At 44.8% G+C, this 18,697-nt stretch overlaps 1 protein-coding gene across 2 annotated transcripts in view; it reads right to left on the reverse strand.

The window, feature by feature from the left end:
- LOC140455402 (complement C4-A-like) overlaps positions 1 to 18,697 on the reverse strand; it is a 150,301-nt gene that overhangs the window by 41,802 nt on the left and 89,802 nt on the right. For both annotated transcript variants that reach the window (XM_072550220.1, XM_072550221.1), the window contains 5 exons: positions 17,684 to 17,794; positions 11,656 to 11,824; positions 8,558 to 8,760; positions 5,578 to 5,736; positions 2,372 to 2,431 (listed from right to left, as the gene is read on the reverse strand). In XM_072550220.1, coding sequence (XP_072406321.1) covers positions 2,372 to 2,431; positions 5,578 to 5,736; positions 8,558 to 8,760; positions 11,656 to 11,824; positions 17,684 to 17,794 — 702 coding nt within the window. The remainder of the gene's footprint in view (positions 1 to 2,371; positions 2,432 to 5,577; positions 5,737 to 8,557; positions 8,761 to 11,655; positions 11,825 to 17,683; positions 17,795 to 18,697) is intronic.

The raw sequence follows: 18,697 nt of genomic DNA on the forward strand, positions 1-18,697 counted from the left end.
TAATGTGTACAGGACCTTGGCTGCCATTTTCAGTCTATGTACTCAATTTTCAATGGGTTAAAGTTTTCCCCATGGTGTGTGTGTGTGTGTGTCTGTGTGTATATATGTATGTATGTGTTTGTTTGTATCTGTGAGAGTGTGTGTATGTGTGATTGTGTGTGTGTGTCTATGTGTGTATGTATGTGTGTGTGTGATTGTATGTGTGATTGTGTGTGTCTATGTGTGTATGTATGTGTGTGTATGTGTCTGTGAGTGTGTGTGTGATGTCTGTGTATGTATGCATGTGTGTGTGTGTCTGTGAGAGTGTGTGTATGTGTGATTGTGTGTGTGTGTCGATGTGTGTGCATGTAAGTATGTGTGTGTGTCTGTGAGAGTGTGTGTGTGTGTGTGTGTGTGTGCGCTTCCAAGGGAGGATTGTTTTCTGATTGCCATGTGTCGGGGTATTGTTAAACTGGGATGGAAATTGGCCTGATTAATAATAAAGCAAAATACATACTAAATCAAACAACAACAAAAAAACCTATGAGGTGATGGAAACTTCTTTCAAAATTTTATTCCTTGTTGGAATGTCAAATTTGTCTTTTTTTAACCAGCTTATGTTTAAGGTGAGTCAAAAGTGAGATGCTGGAAAAGCACAGGCGGTCAGGCAGCATTGGAGAGCAGGAGAGTCGACGTTTCGAGCACAAGCTCTTCATCTGGAATGATGAAGGGCTTATGCTCGAAATGTCGATACTCCTGCTCCTCGGATGCTGCCTGACTGGCTGTGCTTTTCCAGCATCACACTTTTTGACTCTGCTCTCCAGCATCTACAGTCCTCATTTTCACCTTATGATTAAGGTGATACCTTTTTCCTCCTTTATTCAATCATGGGATGAAGGTGTCACTGGCTGGGTAGCATTTATTGCCCATCCCTAATAACCTAGAGGGCAGTTAAGAGTCTAGTTAAACGCACATTGCTGTGCATTTGCAGTCACATGTAGGCCAGACCAGGTAAGGATGGCAGATTCCCTCCTTCAAGAGAATTAGTGAACTAAATCAGCTTTTCCGACAATGGAAATCATTGTCCTCACTGGACTCTTAATTCCAGATTATTTAAAAATCTAATTCAAATTCCATGATCTGCAACGATGGGATTCGAACCTGGGGCCCCAGAACCTGGCCATTTCCTCCCCTTCTTTGTGAATGTTTTGAGCCAAGTGCTCTTGATTTTTCCTTCCCTAATATAATTATGGATTAAAAGAAATGGAAAATACATTCTGAGAAAATGAGAAGCAGAAAGGAAATAGGCAATAGTCAAATGCAGCTCCTGTGAATAGAGAGGAATATTGAGCAATGTCCCATAGGTCTCTGTACTGGATACTCTCCAGAATAAATGATTTAAAAATTAATATCAGTCTTCGTTGCATCCAGTTCATCACTAAGGAGGAGGCAGTGAGGAAGCTGAAAGATCTGAAGATGGATAAATCACCCAGACCAGATGGACTATACCCGAGGGTCTGACAGAGATTGCTGAGGAGATTATTGAAGCATTGTTGGTGATCTTTCAGGAATCACTGGAGTCAGGGAGGGTGCCAGAGGGCTGGAAAATAGTGAAAGTAACATCCCTGCTGAAGAAGGGAGGGAGGCAGAAGATGGGAAATTATAGGCTGGCTAGCCTGACCGCAGCCGTTGGTAAGATGTTAGAGCCCATTATTAAGGATGAGATTGCAGAGTGCTTGGAAGTGCATGGTAAAATAGGGCTGAGTCAGCACAGCTTTGTCAAGGGGAGATTATGCCTGACAAATCTGTTAGAATCCTTTGAGGACGTAACAAACAAGTTAGACAAAGGAGAGCTAGTGGATGTGATCTATTTGGATTTCAGAATGAAAGGACAACCTTTTGGAACTGAGATGAGGAAGACTTTCTTTAGCCAGAGGGTGGTGAATCTGTGGAACTCATTGCTGCAGAAGGTTGTGGCAGCCAAGTCATTGAGTGTCTTTAAGACGAAGATAGATAGGTTCTTGATAATGTGAGGGGATCAAGGGTTACAGGGAGAAGGCAGGAGAATGGCATTCAGAAATGCATCAGCCATGATCAAAAGGCAGAACAGATTCAATGGGCCGAATGACCTAATTCTGCTTCTATACCTTATGGTCTTATGGAATAGATTATAATGTAGTGAACAGGGAGCTGATTGCTTATTTATATCGTGCCTTATGTTTTGTGCTATCCTGTATTATATCGGGCATGCAAAATCAAAATGCTCCTGGCCAAGCTGAAAATCCCACTGTTTGATCATGATATTTGGCAACAAATCAAATGGTGGCCAGTGTGTCAGAACACCCTGAGACAAGACAGAGGTGCTATTGACAGACTAAACACATTTACTCACACTCAGCGTTCCAGTTCCTCTCCCCTTAACTTCGATGGTGATGTTGTACCCAAGTGGGAACTAATGAGACAAAATACGTTACATCTTCTGTTAGATCATTTATCATTCAATAGACATTGTCTTCTACTTGATGTTATTATGAGCGCAATACAAATGAAATAAACTCTGCTACCATTCAGTATCTGCACTGTTTTAAACACTTGTTGAATGGCCTTTGTTAAAATTTAACCATAGCCAGACTCTTTTTCACACAGACAGTGGCTCGTGTGTGGAATGAACTGCCAGAGAATTCGAATTAGAATTAACTTTATTGTCACAGATACTCAAATGAGTATGTGCTGCCTCTTACAGTGATACCTTCGGTATAAATGTACCTAGGTATAACTTCTTCAGTTACAAAATCTTCGAAAATAGAGAAATAAAATGTCCAGCATTGCAGAAATAAAAGTTCAAAACAGCGGTCTTCCAACCCATACTAAACTGGCCCCTAGCTTCACTGTGGGTGCAGGTACAGTTGCAGCATTTAAATGATGCAGAATGAATCATAGAATCCCTATAGTGTGGAAACAGGTCCTATGGCCCAACAAGTCCACACCGACCCTCCAAAGAGTAACCCACCCAGCCCCATTCCCCTCCCCTATTACTCTACATTTACCCCTATCTAATGCACCTGACCTACAGATCCCTGAACACTATGGGCAATTTAGCACAGCCAATCCACCCTAAGCTGCATATCTTTGGACTGCGGGATGAAACCGGAGGAAACCCACACAGACACGGGGAGAATGTGCAAACTCCACACAGTTGTACATTCTGCACATTTGCCTGAGGCTGGAATTGAACCCTGATGCCTAGCGCTGTGAGGTAACAGTGCTAACTGCTGAGCCACCACGTGTATAGGAAAGGTTTGGAGGGATATGAGGAATACAGGCAAGTGGGATTAGTTTGGTTTGGAAACATGGTCGACGTAGATTAGTTAAACCGATGGGTTTGTTTCCTTGCTGTTTGATCCTATGACTCTATCTTTCATTCATTGCTTGAATCGATTTTTTTGAACTGTGCACTAATTTCTCATATAGTACAATATTGACTACATTTCAAAAATGTCCTGGCCGTGGAGAGCCTACGGATGACTTGAGGATGTAAAGTATGCTATATGAATGCAGGCAAAAGTGAGGACTGCAGATGCTGGAGATTGGAGTCAAGAGTGTGGTGCTGGAAAAGCACAGCAAGTCAGACAGCATCTGAGGGACAGGAAAATCAACGTTTCGGGCAAAAGCCCTTCATCAGGCCCTTCCATATGAATACAGGCCAGAGGTGGTAGTTGAGTCACTGAGGTGTGTGGTCTGGAAGTATGGTGGGTATTCATGGAGTGTGTGTTATGGTTAGGGGTGTGTGGTCCCAGTGCCAAGGACCCGGTTTCAATTCCAGCCTCGGGCGACTGTCTGGTGTGGAGTTTGCATGTTCTCCTGTGTCTGCCTCGGGTGCTCCGGTTTTCTCCCACAATCCAAAGATGTGCAGGTCAGGTGGATTGGCCGTGTGAAATGTAGGGTCACAGTGATAGGGTAAGGATGTTGGTCTGGGTGGGACATTCTTCAGAGGATCGGTGTGGACTCAATTGACTGAATGGCCTGCTTCCACACTGTAGGGATTCTGTGGTTGAGAGGGTGGCAGGGTTGGTTTCTGCTGTTAGTCACTGAGTCGCACCAGAAATTAACATCAAGACAATACTACAAGTACTCGAAGAGAGTGGTGCTGGGAAAGCACAGCAGGTCAGTGGAATGCCACAAGGATCGGTGCAGAGTCCACCACCTTTTGTCATTTACATAAATGATTTGACATGAGAATAAAAGGTATAGTTGGTAAGTTTGAAGATGACACCAAAATTGGAGGTGTAGTGAACAGCAAATAAGGTTCCCTCAAGATTACTACAGGATCTTGATTAGATGGGCCAATAGGCTGAGAAGTGACAGATGGAGTTTAATTCAGATAAATGTGAGGTGCTGCATTTTGGTAAAACAAATCTTAGCAGGACTTATACACTTAATGTTAAGGTCCTTGGGAGTGTTGCTGAACAAAGAGACCTTGGAGTGCAGGTTCATAGCTCCTTGAAAGTGGAGTCACAGGTAGATAGGATAGTGAAGAAGGCGTTTGGTATGCTTTCCTTTATTGGTCAGAGCATTGAGTACAGGAATTGGGAGGTCATGTTGCGGCTGTACAGGACATTGGTTAGGCCACCGTTGGAATATTGTGTGCAATTCTGGTCTCCTTCCCATTGGAAAGATGTTGTGAAATTTGAAAGGGTTCAGAAAAGATTTACAAGCATGTTGCCAGGGTTGGAAGATCTGAGCTATAGGGAGAGGCTGAACAGGCTGGGGCTGTTTTCCCTGGAGCGTCGGAAGCTGAATGGTGACCTTATAGAGGTTTACAAAATTATGAGGGACATGGATAGGATAAATAGACAAAGTCTTTTCCCTGGGGTGGGGAGTCCAGAACTAGAGGACATAGGTTTAGGGTGAGAGGGGAAAGATATAAAAGAGACCAAAGGGGCAACTTTTTCACACAGAGGGTGGTACGTGCATGGAATGAGCTGCCAGAGGATGTGATAGAGGCTGGTACAATTGCAACATTTAAGAGGTATTTGGATGGGTATATGAATAGCTGAAAATGTGTTGCTGGAAAAGCGCAGCAGGTCAGGCAGCATCCAAGGAACAGGTGAATCGACGTTTCGGGCATCAGCCTGAAGAAGGCTGCGCTTTTCCAGCAACACATTTTCAGCTCTAATCTCCAGCATCTGCAGTCCTCACTTTCTCCTGGGTATATGAATAGGAAGGGTTTGGAGGGATATGGGCTGGGTGCTGGCAGGTGGGTGTGGATTGGGTTGGGATATCTGGTCGGCATGGACGGGTTGGACTGAAGGGTTTGTTTCCATGCTGTACATCTCTATGACTTGACGAGGTCAGGCAGCATCTAAGGAGTAGGAGAGTCGACGTTTCGATTATAAGCCCTTCATCAGGAATAGAGCTCGCGCTCGAAACGTCAACTGTCCTGCTCTTCGGATGCTGCCTGACCTGCTGCGCTTCTCCATTGACGCACTCATCAACTCCGATCTCCAGCATCTGCAGTCCTCACTTTCTCCTAATACCACAAGTATTGTCCAACAGGTCCAACTCTCTGAAGCTGAGGTCTTTTGATTGAATCTTCACCTTTAACTCGTCCTGTAGCAACGCGTTGTCCTGCTGTATGTTGAGAACTTGTTTCGTCAGCTGAATTGGATGGCTGAATGTGAAATGCAGGTTCAACGGCTCTGGCTGAAAAGTAACGATACTGTACTCGGACAGAGCTTCCAGGGCGACCACTGTATCCTTCCGGAAGAGCAGAGACAAATGCATCAATTATTTGTAATCGACCTGTTCATTTAGATACAGTCTACACTTCATTTCGATGCAGTCCCTTGGCTTCGCACCCTGACATGGACCCAGACTTGCTGTCTCAGAGATAGGGACATTGCCACTGCATCATGAGACCCTTAAAAAGAGAACATCTGACATCATCTGTCCAGCATTAAGTAATGGATAATTTATCCTGTTCCAGATATGAGTAGCATTCTCTAAACTCTGTACAGGAAGCACTCATTAGACACGATCCACAGAATGCCTGTAATTACCCATGTGGTAGTGAATCCTTATCAGTCTGAACAACCACGGGCTCAGTGGTTAGCACTGCTGCCTCATGGCACCAGGGACCCAGGTTCGATTCCAGCCTCAGGTGACTGTCTGTGTGGAGTTTGCACATTCTCCCCATGCCCAGGTGCTCTGGTTTCCTCCCACAGTCCAAAGGTGTGTCGGTTTGGGTGAAATGGCCATGCTAGATTGCCCGTAGTGTCAAGGGGTGCATTAGTCAAGGGTAAATATAGAGTAATAGGGGAATGGCTCTGGGTGGGATACTCTTTGGAGGATCAGTGTGGACTTGTTGGGCCAAAGGGCCTGTCCCCACACTGTAGGGATTCGATGGATTCCAGTTGAAAGCTAATTTGGTGTTTTTAAATTTATTCACAGGGTGTGGATGTCATGAGCTAGGTTGGCATTTATTGATTATCCAAGGGTGACCCAGAGGGCATTGAAACATTGCTGTGGGTCTGTAGTCACATGTAGGCCAGACCAGGTAACAACTGCAATTTTCTTCCCTCAAGGATATGAGTGAACCAGATGGGGTTTTTTCTGACATCATAGTCATCATTCAAATTTCAATTCCAAATTTTTTAGTGAATTCAAATTCCACCATCTACCAGGGTAGGCTTTGAATACTGGAGCCCCCTGGAACTTCACTTGGATGTTTTTCTCTCTCTCTGTCTGGATTGATAGTCAAAACAGAATACCATGGGACCATTCCCTCCCTGTAACCATTTTGTTTTTTTTTCTGAATTCTTAGGTTTTTCTCTGCAAGCACTGAAAAAGCTGCATTGAGGGTTTGGGCAAGTGGAAAGCTCTAGTGCATCAGCTATCACTGTGACTTCAGTGTCCCCCGTGTTCTTCATTTGTGGTTGTAACTGCAATGATTAAGCCGAAAGTTCCGATTGGTGAGGCTGGTCAACATTAGTGCATCCTAGAGGGTACAGAGAAAGTATCTGGCAGCTTTACCAAAACCGACATGTGAATTGTAGAGGGGGACCCACACTAAATGGGCTGCAGTGTTTACAAGAAGGTAGTCCACCACCACCTTTCGCAAGGCATCTTGGGAAGGGCAATAAATGGTAACCCAGTCAGCGCGCACAGAGGGGCATGGACAGGATAAATAGACAAAGTCTTTTCCCTGGGGTCGGGGAGTTCAGAACTAGAGGGCATAGGTTTAGGGTGAGAGGGGAAAGATATAAATGAAACCTGAGGGGCAACTTTTTTTACACAGAGGGTGGTATGTGGATGGAATAAGCTGCCAGAAGAAGTGGTGGAGGCTGGTACAATTGTAACATTTAAAAGGCATTTGGGTGGGTATATGAATAGGATGGATTTGGAGGGATATGGGCCGGGTGCTGACAGGTGGGACTAGATTGGGTTGGGATATCTAGTCGGCATGGACAGGTTGGACTGAAGGGTCTGTTTCCATGTTGTACATCTCGATGACTCTGTGACTCTATGACTCTATAACTCTAAGGGAGAATGAATGAAGACTTCCCCCACAATATTTGTTGTTTGCTCCATTCAAGAATATTCAATACGCTATATGATGTATAAGATCAAGTGCTGTCTAAATTACGTGTATAACACAACTACTGGAAAGTGTGAAATGACAGGAGAATGCCTGATTTCAATGAAGTCAAGTTACAGATTGTGCTTCTGTGGAAAGTATTCTGGAGTAAAAGCAAACCATCTAATTCCAGTGTTCTTAACTTAAATTCAACATCAACCCCTATCTAAAGCAAAAATACACGATTTTGCCTGGTTTGCATGTCTCATCCCCAAATTACTTTCACTGCAAGTTGAGGTGAAACAAAATAAATAAACTAAAGGCCCAAAAGTCCCATGACATTCGGCTGATTGACAGTGATGAATTAAGAGAACAGGAAATGACACGGAGAAACTGGTGACTTCATAAAAACCCTACAGGTTTGGAAGCAGGCCATTCAGTCCATATTGACCTGCTAAAGAATATCCCACCCAGACCCTCCTCACCTTATAACCCTGCATTTCGCATGGCCAATCCACCTAACCTGCACATCCTTGGACTGTGGGAGGAAACCGGAGCACCTGGAGGAAATCCACACAGATACAGGAATAATGTGCAAATTTCACACAGACAGTCACCTGAGGGTGGAATTGAACCCAGGTCCCCATGAAGCAGCAGTGCTAACCACGGAGCCACCAATCTGCCCTAATTCCAAGGGAGCTGAGGGCCAACTATTTCACGCAGAGAGTGGTGTGTATATGGAACGAGCTGCCAGAGGAAGTGGTAGAGACGGATAAAATTAGAAAATTCAATAGACATTTGGACAGGTATCTTGGAGAGGGCAGGGTAGAGGGATATGGGCTAAACGCAGGCAAATGGGATTAGTTCAGTTTACGAAATCTGGCCAGCACAGATGAGTTGGAGCGAAGGTCCTGTTTCCGTGCTGTGAGACTCTATCAGTTCCTCTCGCTCTGGCCTCAATGTGAAATAAATCACCACAATTAGTGACAATACTCAACCTACCTGAGTTGAGCGGTATCCTCCACCATAGCTCCGTTGCTCCGTTAGCCATTTGACGATGGGCTTGGCGTACTGGAGATCTTTCATAGCCAGCGTCTGAAGCAAGGCGTAAGCGGTGGTCTCCACGTTCCCAGCTGAGGCTTGCCCTCCTCCGGCTCCTCCACCACGTGAGGTTCCATCATCGTCCCAAAAGCGGACATCGTCCTCTATTTCCATGCGGAAAATGTGAGAGAGGTCATGCGATTCAACGTTACCGCGCAAAAAGCAGGATGTCTCCCGCTGCTTTTGGACGACTAGAGTTAAACGTCGAAAGTAACTGGCCACGCGGCAAAGTTTCTAGCCTGGGTCTTTGCAATAGGTTCACGCACTCATGGTTTTTGCTAAGTCTGGGCCACAATGCCACACAGAATCGACAGTTCCTCGTTAAACCTTTATGGGGACGAGAGCGACACAGGACAGGGGTAGCTTTGCCTACCCCATGCTCAACTGCCTTTGAATTGAGTGGCTTGCTAGGCCTTTCCCATATGGGTAGCCACTTCCCAGATGGAGTCAAATGTAGGCCAGACCAGGTTAAAAATGGAAGATTTCCCTCACTGGAGTGACCTCCTACAATCCGGCTGAACTGTGACTGACAACAACTTGAATTTATATAGCGCCGGTGCTAAGGTATCACTTGGGCAGTGAATTTGCTGGAGGGGAAGGGAAATGAAAATCTCAGGAGGCTACATGGTACGCCACTGATGGGTGGAGGTGGGGAGGAGGTGTGCGATGGGGATTGTGGTTGGGGGCTGGTCATTAAGAGGCAGCAGCTGTCTGAGGGAGGGCTCTCTGCATTGCCTGTCCCGAACGAAAATGGCTTGACTAATCCCAGTGCTCCGGGACTACACTTTTCCAAGTTAAAGTTACACACGTCTCAGTGAGACCTTCTCCTCCAGTGCAGCCCCAGCAGCAGCGGCTCCAGTCTGCCCCCACGCTGTTGCTAAGGGTATTGCACTGCCAGCCCTCACGATAGGCTTGACCAGCTCCTGGGGGAGAAGAGAAGAGTGGCCATTCTGCAAGGTGATAGCAGCCTCAGCCATCGCCAATGACTGGACATGGTGCTGAGCACTTATCCTCAATCCAGCTCACCATCACACCTCACACTCTTCCTTCCCCCAGGTACCCACTTGGAAATGGGGCCTTGGTCAAGATCATCAACTCCTTAGGCACTCAGCTTGTGCGATACCACAGCAAGTGTAGTGTCACATCAGGCCACATTGTATCCACTGGCCAAAACTCAATTCTATTGCTGGTGATGGAGTGTAAGGGGTGGCCTATTTTATCATGGTCATTTTACGTTTGCAGCTGGAAATCACTTTCTGTCTCATCGATGTTGAGCAATCATGGTCAAACATTATGTTTTATAATGCCAATGTGCTTCAATAAAGTATTCTAAACATGCTTCTCTGTCTGCGTCCTCACTCAAGATATCACTTGACAAGTTGGAGGTGAGTGGTCCGCACAGTGATACGAGAACGTTCAACCATACTGGCGAACGTGAGGACTGCAGATGCTGGAGGTTACAGTCTAGATTAGGGTGGTGCTGGGAAAGCACAGCAGGTCAGGCAGCATCCGAGGAGCAGGAAAATCGATGTTTCAGGCAGGAGCCCTTCATCAGGAGATCTTCCTGCCTGAATCGTCGATGTTCCTGCTCCTCGGATGTTGCCTGCCCTGCTGTGCTTTTCCAGCACCACTCTAATCTTGACGTTCAACCACACCCTGAGCTCTGAAGAGAATACACATTTCATGCTCTCCTCTGCTGGCAATTGGCAGCAGTCAACTGTGTGGCCTCTTCCTGACAAGCTGTAAGCTTTTACCTCTGCTATGGTCTTTCTACCTCACAGTGAGCCAACGACAGGTAGAAATCTACAATGTAAGTGAAATACTGCACTATGCCAACAAATCAATGAGCTGAAAGTGTGGTGCTGGAAAAGCACAGCAAGTCAGGCAGCATCTGAGGAGCAGGAGGATCCAAGTTTGGGCATAAGCACTTCACCGCCAAATCAATGTGCCTCATAGATGAGCATCCGTCCTTCAATACTGTACTCCACCCGTGCCCTGTATAACTGGAGCATAACCTCCCTCCTTCCATGCAGGTAGACAGGATTGTGAAGAAAGCATTTAGTAGGCTTGTCTTTATTGGTCAGTGCATTGAGGTGAGGAGTTGGGAGGTCATTTTGAGGCTGTACAGAACATTGGTTAGGCTGCTTTTGGAATACTACATCCAATTCTGGTCTCCCTGCCGTAGAAAGGATGTTGCGAAACTTGAAAGGGTTCAGAAAAGATTTATAAGGATGTTGCCAGGATTGGAGGGCTTGAGCTATAAGGAGCGGCTGAATAGGCTGGGGCTGTTTTCCCTGGAGGCTGGGGGTGACCTTTTAAGAAGGTTACAAATTCATGAGGGGCACGGATAGGGTAAATAGTCAAGGTCTTTTCCCCAGGGTAAGGTAGTCCAAAACTAGATGGCACAGGTTTAGGGTGAGAGGGGAAAGATATAAGAGGGATCTAAGGGGAAACCTTTTCACATAGAGGGTGGTGCATGTATGGAATGAGCTGCCAGAGGAAGTGGTGGAGGCTGGTACAATTACAACTTTTAAAAGGCATCTGAATGGGTACATGAATAGAAAGGGTTTGGAGGGATATGGGCCAAGTGTTGGCAAGTTGGACAAGATTAATTTAGGATACCTGGTTGGTACGGATAAGTCGGACCAAAAGGTCTGTCTCTATGCTGTACATTTCTTTGACTCACAATTCTAAATATTTAAGGAAAACCTGGTAGTGTCATAGCCATCATTTCTGACCCTGTTTTAAAGGTTTCTGAAATTCCCAGCTGCCATGGTGGGAACTGAACTCACGTCAATGAAAAGTGAACAACATTGATTCATTGCTAGCGTCACCAAGGATGCCAGTGTCCTCTGTATCCTAGAATGTTTTGCATTATCCCATGCGACAGCCAAAAAAAACCAAAATTGCATAAAGTACTTGAGACATTGCTTAGACGTTGTTAGCCGTGAATCCAAGCATACCTTATTTACGACACTCTCTGCTAGTTCTGCCATTACCTTGAATGTAAATGGCCATCTCTTTCAATTTTTCATCAGCCAGACGAGCAGCTGAGCTTTCAGGGTCATACAATGCAAGCGCGTAGGCGGTGATCATTAATGAGTATGGGCGCTTGATATTGTCAAGCTCCTTAGAAAGGTAGCTAATTGCTTTCGAAATGCTTGTGTTCTGTAAGAGATTGAGACACAAGAATAGGAGAAATTCACAGAAAAGTAACGGGAAATGATTTTCTTCTGACTGAAAATCAGCACTGTTGAAAACAAATACATTCACGTAACACCCCCCCCTCATGTGGAGATTTTTGTTTTTGCTTTGATCTGACCTGTCAAGGTTTTTGACTCGGAAACTTGCCCTAACTCAGTTTAACTCCAATACTTTATACAATCAGTAGTATGTAGCTTAAAAATACAGGCTTTGGGAGCTGAAGTGAAGGTGCCTCTACCTCAGTGCATTAATTAAATGCTGCTCATTTGTTGACACGTGTGTTCCTGTGCTGAGGGAACAGTGCACTCTCACTGTTGCAATGGGCAATGTACAGTGAATCTTCTCATTTACATCAATGGGTGGCACACATAGGAGGGCACTCAAGTCACATTGCAGCAAGGCTGCTATAGTTCTGGGGGAGTGAATGGCTGCTCCCTCATTGGAGAGATTGTGGTTTTACCTGAGGTTGGGAAGATGGGAGCTTCACAGAGATGTTAGCCAATGTGGGAACTGGAACCGACCTTGCTGGCAGTCACAACTGAGCCAACTGAGTGAAATGAGAGCAGTGTCCACTTTCATTCGGAATGTGAGACAAGTGGCAGAGCCTGTGAAGGGTGAGGCGTGCTAACAATTCAGCACAACAACCTTCAGCTGTCACATCCTGTTGACCTCATGTCTTGTAGTGACAGCGTCAATGATAGGAACCGAGGGAATTATTCCCTTCCCCCAGGTCTGGAAGGGTATAGTTGGCACTTTGTTGAGGAATATCAAGAAAAGAATGGACCACCAACCTGGCAGAGACCCCACATCCCACCCCACCCCACCCCACCCCACCCCAGCCCAATAAGGGAGGAGTCAATCTCGTTTGTGCTTGAATGTGAGGAAACAGCATTAGTTGTCAGGCTGTTGCCCGGTCCTGGCAGTGTGCTGCACAATTCAGATGAAAAGATGAAAAGTCCAAGGAACTGGAGAATGGATTCTTTTCGTTCCACATCTCCTTGGGATACATAGATGCATTAAGAATGACTTGAGTATAGGAGTTGGGATTCACGTTGCAGCTGCACAGGACACAGGTGAGGCCATTTTTGGAATATTGTGTGCAGTTCTGGCCTCCTTCCTATCGGAAAGATGTTGTGAAACTTAGAAGGGTTCAGAAAAGAATTATGAGGATGTTGCCAGGGTTGGAGGATTGGAGTTATAGGAAAAGGTTGAACAGGCTGGGGCTGTTTTCCCTGGAGCGTCGGAGGCTGAGGGGTGAACTTATAGAGGTTTATAAAATCATGAGGAGCAACGGATAGGGTAAATAGACAAGGTCTTTACCTTGGGGTGGGGGTGTCCAGACTAGTGGGCATAGGTTTAGGGTGAGAGGGGAAAGATATAAAAGAGACTTAAGGGGCAACCTTTTCATGCAGAACATGGTGCATTTATGGAATGAGCTGCCAACGGAAGTGGTGGAGGCTGGTACAATTACAACATTTAAAAGGCATCTGGGTTGGTATATGAATAGGAAGGGTTTAGAGGGATATGGGCCAGTGCTGGCAAATAGGACTAGATGAGGTGAGGATATCTGACCAGCGTGGACGAGTTGGACCCTGAAGGGTCCATTTCCATGCTGTACATCTCTATAATTCTTTGACTGACATGAGGGACTGCAATATGGACAAAACATTGGCTGAGGGATAGGAAACTGCGGGTGATAGTGAATGGATTTTTTTTTCAAGCTGGAAGATGGGTTGTAGCACATTTCTCTCAGCATCCGTATTGGGATCTCAGCTTTACCCCTGATGTATACTAATGATGAAGGCGTTCATGGGAAGGGTAATTCCAATGATTGCAGATGACACAAAACTTGGGAAGGATTGTAAACTGTGAGCTCGACAGTGTAGAACTTCAGTGGTGCATGTCAGTGGAGTGGCCAGGCATGTGGCAGATGTAGGTTAACATGGTGAAATGAGGAGATGCATGCTGGCACAAAGAGACATTTGGGAGACATTTCAAAACAGGGGGTACTATTCCAATGGAAACCTGGTGTTTAATAAGCAAAAGTCATTAAAGAGTGCAGGACAGGACAAGAGAGTTGTTGATCAAGCTGAGCGTGTTCTGGGCATAGAGTGCAAGAGCATGGAGGTTATGCTGAACTTGACAAAGACACTAGCAAGTCCTGAGCTGGACTATACAGTGCTGGCCGCAATATGAGAAGGATGTAATTGCATTGGAGAGGATGCAGGAGTCGTTCAGGAGTATGAGACACACCAGTTATGAGGGAAGACTGAACAGGTTGGGAACTACTTTCTTCAGAGAGGTGAGGCTAAAAGGAGATTTGACGGTAGTTTTCGAAATCGTGAAAAACTTGCACAAAGAGGATTAGAATAAACCATTCCCACTCATAAATGGATTGAGAATCAGAGGGCGTAATAAAGTGTTTTGCAAAAGAGGTGAACACATGGTGAAAGAAACAAAGCCATACAGCAAGTCGTTAGGATCTGGACTATACTCTCTGGAAGTGAGCTCCAGGGATGTTCAACTGAGGCACCTTACATGCATTGTCTGAGCTGAGATGTCACCATTCGTTCATAAAACCTTAAATTATCTCGGGACTGTGACTTGAAAGCAGTTCTGGGATTTACATATTAATCACTAGAAACCGACATCCCCATTCTAAGTGATTGAAGACTTAACAGCAATCTAGGTTTGTTCAATACTCCGCATCAATTGTCTGGCACTTTGACCTTTTACTTTTGTATTCTGTGTCCTATGATCCCACTTCACTAGCTACCTGACAAAGGAGTGACGCTCTAAAGCTAGTGCTTCCAAATAAACCTGTTGGACTATAACCTGGTGTCATGTGATTTTTGACTTTGTCCACCCCAGTCCAACACCGGCATCTCCACATCATCTAAAGAAGATGTTGATTGATTATTTAAATAGAAGCAATGTGTGGGGTTATAGAGAAAAGGCAGGAGATTGGTACAAAATTAATATGTTTAGAGAGGCAGGGCCAATTGGAATCTTACAGCATTATAACGATTCCGTGATTCTTGTGACAAATATCACTGCTCAATAAAAACATATGAACATTTATTGTATACAAGTCCCACAAAGAAATCATCATTTGTGACAAGGTGCGGTATACAAATTATATATGCTTCTATTGCAGTAATTGGGAAATGTTCAGATAATGCAATAATGTGGAGATTTCCTCTCCAGTCCTTTATATTTCTACATAGCTCCCAGGTGGACAATGAGAAACAAGATGCGTTGTGACTTCTGTAGGAAGTTTCATTTCATTTCTGCCCTTTACTAATTGTTATTTAGAAGGAGACTTCATATTCAGATTTGGATTAATACCTGTTATTGTGGAGAATTAGCTGCTGAGAATTGATGTAACTATTAAAGGGGTTACATGAGTATCTATAAACATATTGATGTATCTTTGTACAAGACCATAAGATGACAGGAGCAGAAATTAGGCCACTTAACCCATCCAGTCTGCTCTGTCATTTAATCATGGCTTATAGATTTTTCAACCTTATTTTCCCACTTTCTCCCTGTAACCATTGATCCCCTTGGCAATCAAGAACTTCTCTATCTCTGTTTTAAATGTACTCAGTGACCTGGCCTCTACAGCCTTCTGTGGCAATGAATCCCACAGATTCATCAGTTTCAGGTCCTAGTCTCTCCTACTAATGGAAACCTCTTCCCAACATCCACTCTGTCCAGGCCAGTCTGTATTCTGTAAATGCCAATCAGATCCCAGCCCATCCTTCTAAACTTCATCGAGTATCGTCCCAGAGTCTTCCAATGTTCCTCATACGTTAAGCCTTTCATTCCTGGGATCATTCTCGTGAACCTTCTTTGGACCTACTCCAAGGTCAATACATCCTTCTTGAGATATAGGACACAAACTTGCCCACAATATTCTAAATATGGTCTGACCAGTGCCTTATAAAGCCTCAGAAATCCATCACACTTTTATATTCTAGTCCTCTAGAGATGAATGACAACATTGTATTTACCTTCCTAACGACCAACTCAACTCGCAAGTTTACCTTAAGAGGATCCTGGACTTGGACTCCCAAGTCCCTTTGCACTTCAGATTTTTAAATTTTCTCCCCATTTAAAAAATAGTCCATGACTTTATTCTTCCTACCAAAGTGCATAAGCTCACACATTGTATTTCATCCGCCACTTCTTTGCCTGATCTCCTAACCTCTCTAAATTTTTCTCCAGGCTCCCTACCTTCTCAATATCTGCTCCACCTATCTTTGTATCATCTGCATATCTAGCCAGAATTCCCTCATTGCCTTCATCCAGTTCATGTATAAAGTGAAAAGTTGTGGTGCCAGTACTGACACTTGTGGAACACCACTTGTCACCGGCTGCCATCCTGAGAAGGATCCTTTTATCCCCACTCTCTGCTTTCTGCCAGATAGCCAAGCTTCTATCCATGCTCGCACCTTGCCTGTAACACCATGGGCTCTTATCTTACTCAGTAGCCTCCTGTGCAGTATCTTGTCAAAGGCCTTTTGGAAGTCTAGATAGATAATATCCATTGGCTTTCCCTGGTCTAACCTGCTTGTTACCTCCTCAAAGAATTTTAACAGATTTGTCAGGCATGACCTCCCCTTGGTGAAACCATGCCGACTTTGCCCTATTTTACTGTGCGGTTCCAAGTATTCAGAAATCTCATCTTGCACAATTGTCTCCAAAACTTTACCAAAGACTGAAGTCAGGCTAATCGGCTTCAAATTTCCCATCTTTTGCGTTGCTCCGTTGTTAAATGGCAGGGTTATGTTAGTGATTTTCCAGTTCTCTGGACCCTCCATGACTAGAGTGATACCTGAAAGATCACCACTAAAGCCTCCGCTATCTCTTCAGCTGTCTCCTTCAGAGCTCTGGGATGTACTCCATCTGGTCCAGATAATTTATCAACTTCCAGACCTCTCCGTTCTTCCAGCACCTTCTCCTTGGTTTTGGTCACCATACTCAGCTCTGCACCCTCCTCTCCACTGACTCTGTTGAATTTTTGGGATATTACTCGTGTCTTCCATCGTGAAGACTGTTGCAAAGTATGGCATTCCAAATAGCAGTGTTTATACTGAATCTAAATTCCCCAATGCATTAGGTGCAAGTTGCTTAAATATCAAGATGTCTCACTGAGATTGTTTGAAGATAAGAACTGGAAGCAGGAGTAGGTCATTAAGGCCCTCCAGCCCACTCTGCCATTTAACATGATAATGGATGATCTCACCTTGACCTCACTTCCACTTTCCCGCCTACTCCCCATAACCCTTCAACCCATCACCTATTAAAAATCAGCCCATCTCCTCCCTAAGTGTACTCAACATCCAGCACACTCTGGGACAGGGTAATCCATAGCTTCACGCGCTTTTGAGAGATGTGATTCCTCCTCATCTCTGTTTTCAATCTGCCACCTCTTCACCTAAAACGGTGCCCTCTCGTTCTAGATTGTCACACGTGAGGAAACATCCTTCCTCAATCTACTTTTGTCAATCCCCTTTGATGATCTTATGCTTCTCAGTCAGATCTCCTCTTGAATTGAAGATCTGAAGTCAATGCACAGAGAACAATGGGAGATGATTCTGTCAGACTGCAGTGCCACTCCCACACATTATGGACCAGTCAGGGATGAATTTAGTTCTTTATCTCTGAAGCTTCATATTACTTTTGGCGGTTGGTGCAAAACCAGTGGTGGTGAGTCCATCAATGGTTTTGACCCTGTCTTTCCAGTTTGTTATGTACGTTCACTTCATTGTCACAAAGCCACAAACTCTCGGGTGAATGGTTAACACTGAGCCTTACCACTCGTTGTTGGGTTCCAAGATCTTCGTGAAAGAAAGTCCAGGATCTCATCAGTGCTATTGTGACAAAGGCTGTGGTCGGAATTTTTGCGTCTCCTTTGATAATTCCACCCTTCAAAAAAAAATGAAAACACCAGCAGGCACTTTATTTTTAAAAAGTCACAGATTGGGCTCAGATTCACATTGTCACTAATTTGAGTTATTCATAGAATCCCGACCATGTGGAAGTAAGCCATTCGGCCCATTGAATCCACTCGATCCCCCCCCGAATGGCATCACAACCAAGTACACCCTACCCCTGTTTTGAAGGTAGAGTGGAGTGGCAGATTATCCATTGGAAAGGCCGAATGAAGTTAGAGTGTGAAATGTTCTCTACTGCTCTGAAATTAATATCAAAGCCAGCGACTGTGCATAAATATCAACAATACTCCATTAATCAAAGAACCCCTACAGTGTGGAAGCAGGCCATTCAGCCCATCGAGTCCACACCGACCGACTTAAGTACATCCCACCCAGACCCTCCCCTTTTCCCTGTAAGGTTGTACTTTCCCATGGCTAATCCATCAAACCTGCACATGCCCTGGACACAATAAAGCAATTTAGCAAGGCCAATCCATCCTAACCTGTACATCTTTGGACCATGGAAGGAAACCTGCACAGACTCGTGGAGAAGATGCAAGCTCTACACAGACAGTCATTCGAGGCTAGAATCGCACCCAGATCCCTGGCGCTGTGAGGCAGCAGTGCTAACCACTCAGCCACTGTGATACTTTGTTGTTGGCACTTTCTTATGATGAGCAATACCTGGCGACTGTGAACATTCTTAAAAAATCTTTTTTCATATTCAATGCGATATTCTGTTTCAGGAAGGTGACAGTTGTCTAAGGAAGTATCCATTGAGTGAACATGACAAAAGATTCAACCAAGTTATTCTTACAATTAAGAACCTGAGCTAGATTTGTGAGAACATTCCTGTAGTGAGATTTAGGAAGTGTTGTTAGAGTGGTTAATAATT

Source organism: Chiloscyllium punctatum, chromosome 30 (assembly GCF_047496795.1).
Source record: "Chiloscyllium punctatum isolate Juve2018m chromosome 30, sChiPun1.3, whole genome shotgun sequence".
NCBI classification, from domain to species: Eukaryota; Metazoa; Chordata; class Chondrichthyes; order Orectolobiformes; family Hemiscylliidae; genus Chiloscyllium; species Chiloscyllium punctatum.